The 10,186-nt window shown below is 47.5% G+C and overlaps 1 protein-coding gene across 1 annotated transcript; it reads right to left on the reverse strand.

The window, feature by feature from the left end:
• Window positions 1-5,578: 5,578 nt before the first annotated feature.
• Window positions 5,579-6,190, reverse strand: LAESUDRAFT_761474 (uncharacterized protein; the record flags this gene model as incomplete). The annotated part of the gene is made up of 1 exon (XM_040912929.1): window positions 5,579-6,190. One exon carries the CDS (start codon window positions 6,188-6,190, stop codon window positions 5,579-5,581), a length of 612 nt encoding a protein of 203 aa, XP_040761615.1.
• Between the last annotated feature and the right edge of the window lie 3,996 nt (window positions 6,191-10,186).

The following is a 10,186-nucleotide window of genomic DNA, read 5'->3' on the forward strand; positions in this document are numbered from 1 at the left end:
CAGCAGGAGAATGAAGAGTCATGCAGTATACCAACTGTCTCATGAAGGCATGATCTGGAGCATGAGTGATGCAAGATGCAGTAGTAGTTGTGAACGAGCTGAGGGTGAGTTTCTCTGTACCTCAAACATGAGCTTATATACCTCCTTAGCAGCCTTGTCACCAGATGAATGCTAAGCAACTACCACCATCAAACTAGGGAGGAACTACAACAGCCTGTTGCCAGGGTCTTCTCAATCCATTTTGAATACAAATCCAGCAGCCAACATATTTTGGCACTGATGGAGGCTCAGTTTCATGAGTGCCATCTGATTGTTATCTCAGAAGTGATCTGAAAATTGTGCTGTGGAAGAAACTGAACAAGAGATGTACGATCGAATTGACTTCTGTTTCACCCACATGCATGCCAGTGCTCAGAGGTCTAAAGCTAATCAACCCAACATTAGTGGCAATGAAAATGCTTTTCTACCAATGCTATGTACATAAGAGATGATGATTCATGAGTTTGGAAGGTGTGACCAATGTGCAGCACGAAGTGAGAGCATTAGCCACCTTTGGCGTCATCGCAACTTACATGCAGTGGCTGCGGTGGCACAGCCAAACACTGGCTAATATTGATTGGCATTGCCAATCGACTCAAAGTGATGTAAACTTAGCGACTGAGCTGACGACTGAATGGGGTACTGACATTTCAAAGCTGCCAGTAAATGGTTGGTTCACCCGGTAATCGCCAGCGACCTTGGACAGTGTCAATTGAAAGCATGAGTGCATTGCTCTCTGTCACAGATTTTCACCACAAAGTCTGCACATGACTTTTCTCATGCCACAGATCACATGCTTCACCAATATCTCATGTCACTCAGCCACAGACACAACACATAGAGATCAGATGATAGTCCACATCACATGTTATGGTCCAGACCTGCGGATGATACAGTCAGACCTGTCTGTTCCAGGATACAATAGAGGCACCCATTTGGGAACAAAGGGAACAAGGACTATTGTTAGGGATTGTCTAAGCAATCAGCTCAAGGTATAGCCGTTACCACGATAGAATGGATCGTCTCACCGTTGCTATGGGAGAACATCGATCTTCTCACCTATTGTTCTACTTACAGATAGATCTTCTCACTTATTGTTCCATGTATAGTTTAGTTGCCTAGATACGTAGATAGCCAATCATCTATTTTGTAGTAGTGGTACGATGAAGATTATATAATCAGGCTCCTGTATGTGTATATAAGACCAGCTATGTAGAGGACGAAACTTCAGATTGTTTTTCTTCATCTACCACTGTAGCACCCACTGAGCCTACCAGTTCCACCATATATCTATCACCTTTCCAGACACTTGCTTCACCAACAAGTAAGTGTTAGGCTCTCAAGCCACTTAAGGGATCAGGGGGATCAGGGCGGCATGTTCCACGTGACCAATTCTTTTTTAGTCTTTTTGATCTCTTGTCCAGCAGTGCTGTGACACTCTCAAAAGCACAAAATTTGGTTTCAAAAACTTACATTTGAGGCTAATATTTGCGTAAGGAGGTCAGTTTCACCGCAATATGGATTACAGCAATGGAAGCACTTGCGCATCCCACGATCGCATCAGCATATGCTAGCATTGTGATTGTGAGTACTCGATGAGCTGTGAAAGGACAGCAAATAACTGAGTGAAATGAAGGGGGAACAGTGTGGGGAAGGTCTGCATCTAGAGGTGATGCAAGAGCCAAATGTAAAAGATGGTAAAGAGATGGATCAACATGGCAGCCAAGAGGCCTGCAGCTATGTAGAGCATATGCGCTGGAGTGATGTATGTGAGATATGCATGATAGAATGGTTCCGGAGTGAGTCTAATGACTTCCGGACAGAGTACAGGAATCTCGGGAGGTGGGCGTACCATCTCAGTGACAATGTTCCAGTGGTCGGTCAAGCGTGTTCAACAGTGAGAGCAAAGAACTTGATTAGACTGAGAAGTAGAAGCAGTAGGTTGTGGAGAAAAGGAAGACCACTGTCTCTGTGCATCGCTGCGCAAGCCTCTTCGCATACTCTAGCTCGTAGATATGCCATCCGAGCTCCTCCCCAAACTACCTAACTACACTACCCTTTTATACTATGCCCTCAGAGCATGTTTGCCCGAGACTCAATCACACATTGGACCATGCTTGGTCCTGTAACTCATTCCCTCACTTTGCTTGTCTCGTTCCAAATTCCTTGGAGGGCCTGTTGCTGTGGACCACTCCATCGCATCTCGTTCCAAATCCATTGGAGGGCCTGCTGCTGCAGACCACTCCATCGTGTCTTGTTCTGAATCCCTTGGCTTCTACTCACCCATGTTGCACTCCACTCACTGCACTCCCTCCGAGCCCACCCCAGTGGTCTTCCTTTTCCACAGAAGTTCCCTTGTCCCCATTCTGAAGATACCCCATCTGCTCTTCGGACACCCTGCCCATGCTGCCCCAATGGTTTCACCTGTTTCTCAGCCCGTGCTCATATGCTGGGTTTTCCTGGCATTATCTCAGACACGGTCTCCTGTCGGTACCTCATCCGGTCCACAGCTGTGGTCCTCAGACACGTCCACATCTCAACCCACTCACCCCTTCTTGTGCCCCTCCCAGCCATCGCCACTCTTCACCCTATTCTTGTCTTGCCATGTCTCACACACCAGATGGCATTCCTGGTGACCAGCAATCTGTCTACACCCTGTGCATACATCGATACCTTCTGCTCCTCGAGGCTCTGTCTATGGAACGTGTACATGTTCTGTCCGGTTCACGTCCCACTATGGTTGAGTGGAATGAATGGCACCACCAAGTCCAATCCCTCCTGGTATGTGTCCTATATCTTCTTTTTCTTCTTCATTTGGATTGACCCATACCCTCAGGAGCTCGCTGACACCACCTGCACTGAGCTCACCCGGACTGGAATGCAGGTGCCACTGACCAACTCCTTTGAGTGGGTCAGTGATCTCCATGCCCTCACTGCCTTCCCTTTGTTGCATGACCACAGTTCAAGGTCAGCCATAATGGTTGGAGATCTTTTCTCGGACCCTCAATTGTGGCAATGCTTGCTTGATGCGCTCGGGTGAAGATCGTTGTGCCTCGATGTTCCCTTGTCTGAAGCTTCTGCCTCCCTTTTGCTCCAACATGGACAGCCTTCAGTGGTGCCATACATCTCCATGCCTGTAGAAGCTGGTGATGATCCAGACTGTATGCTGTGCCTGGAGGACTTTTCTAGAGGCGATGGTTGGTTCTGAGGTCGCGTCCTGAGGTTCAGAGTGCCCCATCCGTGTAGACGATCTCTAGCACAGACTCGATGTACCTGTCCCACCCTGAATGCAATGTACCTGTTCTGCTTCAAGCTTGCTGTCAAATGTTAGGGAGTGCAATTATAGTGAGTCAGCCATGCTGGCCACCTCACAGTGTATGACACGCCACGCCGAATACACAGTATGCACTACTGATATGAGTCGCACTTGGCCACGTGCAGCTTTCTCGCATGCAGACATACTCTACTATGTAGCGAGATTTTGTGTCTTAGGCAAAAGTGAAGTTCAAGCAGGAGGACAGCTGAGTGAAATATCAAAAATGCTATTACGCATGCTCTCGGACATGACTGGTCCGCTCAAGAAGTCACACAATCAAATGAATGCCATGAAGCCTTTCAACAGACAATTATATTATTATAACACCATAATCTCAATCTGCTCATATAGGAGTGCTCCTCCGCTCAAGGATGCCTACGCCTATGCAGGATGTGCAAGTAAATCGAGTGATACACTTGACGATCCACCCTCATATTACTATTATTTCATGTATTCATTGGAAGATACTCCTGTGAACAACCTGGATATGCTCATGTTGGGTCATACTTGTCGAATCTATACCATACAACTCATCGAGTGTTGAGGTCTTCATTGTAGGCATCTATCCATCAGGTGCAGCAAAGGCACGTTGCCTTGCTAAGCCCGATAGCTTGAGCTTTAGCCTGTGGCTTCGATTGCTGGTCCAGAGAAGACGCCTCATCAATGTCAAGGATGAGGTGGAGTTCTGCATGAAGAACAGTACTCAAATTGACTGGTGCTCCTGGGTTTATGTATAGCACGAGGGCATCAGGAATGTTATCAAATTGGAAGTTCATCTTGACTATGTTGCATAAGGCTTTTGAGATGTCATGGTCACCCTCTCCGGAGTTGATGAATGGGTCATCGACCCATCAGTAATGAATCTGTTCATCAGGGAAATAGATGCGTGCTTGCTTGAGCAGTATATATATGCCTTCCACATAAGCGGCCACATCGCAGACACATCTTCACAATTTCCACACCTCAAACTGCTGTTCCCTGCTGGAAAAGTCTCTGGGCAGGAAGACGGTGATATGCTCAACCACTTCCTGGCTGCCAGCTACCTCCTATCCTGTTGTGAAAGGCAGATCAGAGCTGTCCATCTCTGTTCACCTTGGGCCACAGTCAGAGGAACTTCAACTGATAACACTTGAGGGGCGGCTGCAAGTTGTTCGGTGTTGTGCTTGAAACTGAGCGATGAGCAGTGATTCTGCCTAGGGGAGTGTCCCCGACTCTGAGCAAGTCAAGAAGAGGATGGGTTATGTGGAATGGCTAGGAGGGCAGAGAGTGTCTCTATGGGACGGGTGGTCAAGGATCGAGGGTTGAGCAGTGATGTGGGTCTTCAGCTGACCAATCTTGTGGCGTGAGAACTATAGGCAGCTCTCCCCAGTGCTACGAAGGGGGTTTGGGTGCTCCCTAGGTCTCAGGGATGTCTATACTGGACTTCTCAGTGCTACGGACGAGACTTGGGCTCTTGCTGAGGCTACAGAGTCCGATGGGGATGGAGATTCGAGTTGCTAGAGCTCGTGACAGATGGCGTAAGAGCGAAAACAAGATGGTGTGAGAAAGGAAATGAGGTGGCATAAGAGAAAAATGTGGTAACGTGACTTATACTAGGCACTCCTTGAGTCGAGCTATGGGCCACTTATGAGGAGTGCTACCCTGCATGGTGTCGAGATGTAGATGAGTGATACTGGATAGGGCACACTGCCCTATTGAGATGAGGTGCCTAGAACTGAGCTATGAAGGGTCCACTCTCTTCTTGTTTTGTGGTAGGTACATGGGTCATTATATAGGTGTAAAATAGCACCTTCTAATGTAGTAGAAGATGTTTCCGATCCTTGCTCATGTTTTTGATTCTCTGAAACAGTCCCAAAATGCTCCCCACCTCTTCCCTATCATCGCTCACAGTCAGGGAACTGGAAGGTAGGGGTCCTCAAGGGTCCGATGGTCCGCTGCCCTGTGCTTCCCTCGCTTAGAGCAAATCTTCATGCTAATTTAGCCCAACTCGTCCTGCTCCATCCCTTCTCTTTGTCCTCGTAATCAGTGGTGCTAATATGCAGGTTCTAGCTCATCTCCGAGCCTCATGTATGCCTCTTTTTCGATATGAGGTTACTGCCCCATGTCCTTCTGAGTCAGGGGCCCTCGTTGTGGTTCATCCGAGCTGTTCTGCTTGACAGATATGCGTTATCGAGTCATGCGGCCCTCGGCTGCTCTTCCAGAAGGGTTTGAGTGCAGAATGTTTCAGTGTGTATCAACAGTGGAGTGCAATAGTTGGCTCAATTTCTCAGCGAGAGTCACGAACTTCTGTGATACTAAAGGGTCTACCTCGGGGCCCAGTTGGATCATGCTTCCCTGATAAATCTCTGCGATGATGTCACGGTCCTCCTCGCTGAGATGCCATATCTGAAATGGAGATTCCTGGCTTATCAGCCCATCTGCGAGGAAACCCTCCTCAATCTCCTTATCCTGAGACTGTGCCACAATCGCTTTCAAGACATTGATGAGTTTAGAGATTTGTTTGTGCAGTTTATTGATGCACCTCTGCATCTTGACATGGCAATGTGCGATGACGACCAGGATAATATCCATGACACTGCTAGCTCCTGCCACGGCATCGACGAGTTCCCTCAATGTGTCGTTGTCCTTGTGGGTGGGACAACAATTCTTCACCAACACGAGAGTTACAGTGACATTCTTGTCGAATGCAATGGTGATGTCATCTCCAGGCTGCCCAGTGGTCAGCCACAGAGCGATCACATCGAGAATGTGCAGATCGATTTCGCAATGGTGGCTTAGCAAGAATTGTGTCTGCGCCTTGCAGTGTTCGCAATGAAACTTGGGGCCATCGAGCATCTTTATGATCTGCAGTTGCACAGAAAGAATCTTCTGATCCTACAAAGTCTGAATCATGACTGATTCCTTACTAGTAGCTGATTGTGTGGACATTCTATCCAGAGAATATACATCAGTGCTCTTAAGTGGCCAGCGATGACACCATTACGTACGTGTGGACAAAACAAATATTTTAAAGAGCGCTTATCCAAGCAGAGGCTCACAGAGCAATGAGGGGTTGGATGTCGATATATAATATGGGAATTGAGATTGTGTCGCGCCATCTTTTATTCATTCAAGAACAGCATCGGCAAACACCGGCAAGTTGCTCACAGCTGAAAAATTCAATAGGTTGACGTTTCAACCCCAGTGTTGGCAAGATGCAACTAGCAGGTCTTGTCTGTCAGAATGATGGCATTTCAGCGTGAATCAGGGTGATTATGGCTTGTCCTCACTGTTAATGTGGCTATGACTAGACTCCCTTTCCCCCAGGCTCCTTCCCATCTCGCTTTTGGGAGTTTGAGGGGGCCCCATCCTAGGGAGGGTACACGGTGCCACATCTTAGACTGATCAGCCATGTGTCCGATCATGATGCGATCATTTAATTTGAACTCCTAACTCTTATCTTATTTCCCTACAACTCCCTACGTACAAGTTGGGCAGACTCCTAGGCCTCCCCATTCATGCCTACAGGAGTTTTAAGGGGGCTCATGTGAAAGGTGGTACATCGTGTTTTTGTACTATCAGCCACCTCAGCTACAATTTAGCCACATTTTCATACTCCGCACTGTTTCAAACTCCACAATCTTATGCCATAGGGAGTTAGAGGAGAATAAGATTGCGGAGTTCGAATGATATGATGCCATCATGATCTATCACGTGACCTTGATCGGATGTGGCACAGAATCCCTAGAATGGGAATGGGGTGCCCCCCTATCTTCCGGAGAAGGATGCGAAGGACTCTGTCATGGCACGCTGATGACAAAGATAGACAACCAAATAGAGAGTCCCCTTGACGGTCTCCTGGCTAAGAGCCTACAGCGACGAGCTGTGGTGATACGACGTGCCCACTGACAAGGAGTGCTAGTCGCAGAGTATGACTTACTGGCGAGGCAGAGGGTGCTATCACAAGATGAGAATGCAAATAGATTGTATAGCACACTGAGAGTGTCTGGTAAGACCCCTCTGTGATGGTAGTGGTGGACGAAGGAGAATAAGACTGAGGTCTCCTCCTTGTCTTGCTGGTCCTTATATACATGATTGTCTAGCTACTATACAGTACTATGTAAGCGAGTCACACGCTACTCTACTGGTCAGTGCTACAATCGTATGATATGTCCCAATTATCCTGATTGGCTGCCTAATAATAATCCACGGAGACGGAGCTCCTCTTGAGCACGCAATATGGCATCATGGCGATTGCGACATATGACACCATGCCGAAGAGTTCGATGTCACGTGACAATGCCGAGAGAGATTCGAGGTCATGTGACTAGATGCCTTTTATCTTATCTCTCATTAGGTCACGTGACTTCTTGTTCGACGCGAAATGATGAAAATAATATGCTTCTAATAGCATTCATTCCTATAATGACTTGTCAGGTAAAAACTGTGACATCACCCCCTTCTCAAGGTTTATCGTCCCAATGAGCCAAAGCCTTTGGCGCCTCATATGGTTCGCTTTGCGAGTGAACTATCTGCTTCAGAAATGATTCCTGGAGCATAACATTCACATATGAGTTGTGCGACACGATCACCTGTCCTGACCTCGAATGGTCGTATTAACGAGAAGCACCTTGATTTCCCCTGTGTAATCTGGGTCAATTACCCCTGCTGTGACATCAATTCCTTTGAGGGCTAGCCCACTTCGGGGGGTCACTCGAATGTATGTCCACTTTGGAGGATCAACCGCGAGTCCTGTGCCAATGAGCATTCTGGAGTGTGGGGGGATATCTATGTCTTGTATGGACTTGACATCCCAGCCAACAGCTTCTGCAGAACCCTTGTAGGGTGCTCAGGCATTGGGATGGGTGCAGAAGAAGAACATAAATTCATCAGGGTGGTCGGACAGAGCAATTTTGTGCACTTTGCATGTTCGCGGCTTTGCTCTTGGAGCGTCTGGGTGTGTCTTGTGGAATTCCTCTATTTTGTCTTTGACATTTGTGAGGTTTTCCAATGGTTCCCAAGTATTATCGCTGTGGTCGTAGTCCAACCATTTCACGAGATACTGAGTTTTGTTATACCTGACTCTTGAGTCCAGGATGTCCTCTACGTCCCACTCTTCCTCTCCATCAATGATGACTGGGGGGTTAGGGGGAGGTATGCGTCGAGGGATAGAGTCTTGATGGAACATTATAAGCTTAGAAGCGTGAAACACGGGGTGTATCTTCATGTCCGCTGGTAGTTGCAGTTTGAATGATATGACTCCAATCTTTTCGAGGATCTTGAATGGCCCATAGTTTTGAGTCGCTAGCTTTTGGCTTTTGACTTTGACGTGGAGGTCTTTTCCTCGAATAAGCACTTCGTCTCCTACTTTGAAAGGAACATCCTGCTTTTTAAGGTCGAAGTACCATTTCATTTTTTCTGCTGCTAATAACAAGGCGGCACGAGCTTGTTCCTGTGCTTGATCGTGGTTGTGGAATAGGTGTTCCAGGGATGGGTGTTGTATCCCTTCCAGTACATCTGGTGCCATGCGGGGGTGTCAACCATGCTCGATGAAGAACGGGGACAGACCGGTCGATTCTGAAGCTTGATTGTTGTAGGCGAATTCTGCTGTGGGCAATAGTGTAGCCCAGTCAGTTTGCCGGTAATTGCAGTACATGCGCAAATACTGCTCCAGGATCTGATTGACTTGTTCAGTCTGTCCATCCGTTTCAGAGTGATAAGCTGTAGACATCGTAGATTTAATGTGAAGTTTCTGGCAGAACTCCTGGAATAGTTTGGCTGAGAACTGTGTGCCCCTATCGGATATGATCTGCCGGGGAATTCCATGGAGTTTGAATACTTCAGTATAGAAAATCGATGCTACTTGAGATGCTGTTACGATGTCGTCTACTGGGTAGAAGTGTGCATGTTTGGTGAACCTGTCGACGACTACCAAAATGGCAGTCTTCTTTTCTCCCCTGTGGTCTGGGCTTGGTGGTAGCTGTGTAATCAGGTCACAGATAACCATTTCCCAAGGCCCTTCTGCTACTGGATTAGGTTGAAGTAGTCCATAAGGCTTCTGCTTGCTCGTCTTGTTTCTTTGACAGGTTACGCAGCCTTGGACGTACTTCTTAACATCAATGGTGAGCCCTGGCCACCAGTAATTCCTGCTAATCAGTTCTTGCGTCTTCCATCATCCGGGGTGTCCAGCCGTGGAGATGTCATGGTGTAGCTTGATCAGCTCATTCCGCAGCGTAGAGTCCTTTGGAACGTAGACCTTTTCTCTTCTGAGCAGCAATCCATGCTCGAAGTTCCACTCTTGGAGGTCTTTTCCGAACTCTCACTTGCCAGTTTTTAGTAGGTGCTGGTAACCTTTGGTCATTTCGTCATCTTGCAGTGCCGATTTCACTCCTTCTAGACGTTTTGCATCGTCAACTTCGGAGGAATGAGTGGCTGAGATCGCATGGATGGCAAAGTATTCAGGTCGAAGCAAAGTTTGCCCTGAATTGTCATTGCTCACCCCCTTCTCATGATCTGGCCTCCTGGACAGAGGATCAGCATGCATCATCATCTTTCCGGGGCGGTGATGGAGAGTAAAGTTAAATCTTGTAAGGTAAAGTGACCATCGAGCTTGTCATCTGGTCAGTGTCTGAGCTTGTCGGAATGTCACAGATTTTCACCACAAAGTCCGCACGTGACTTTTCTCACACGACAGATCATGTGCTTCACCAATATCTCACGTCACTCAGCCACAGACGCGACGCATAGAGATCAGGTGATAGTCCACATCACATGTTATGGTCCAGATCCATGGATGATACGGTCGGACCTGTCTATTCCAGGATACAATAGAGGCACCCATTTGGGAACAAA

This window comes from Laetiporus sulphureus (assembly GCF_001632365.1).
Source record: "Laetiporus sulphureus 93-53 unplaced genomic scaffold LAESUscaffold_36, whole genome shotgun sequence".
NCBI classification, from domain to species: Eukaryota; Fungi; Basidiomycota; class Agaricomycetes; order Polyporales; family Laetiporaceae; genus Laetiporus; species Laetiporus sulphureus.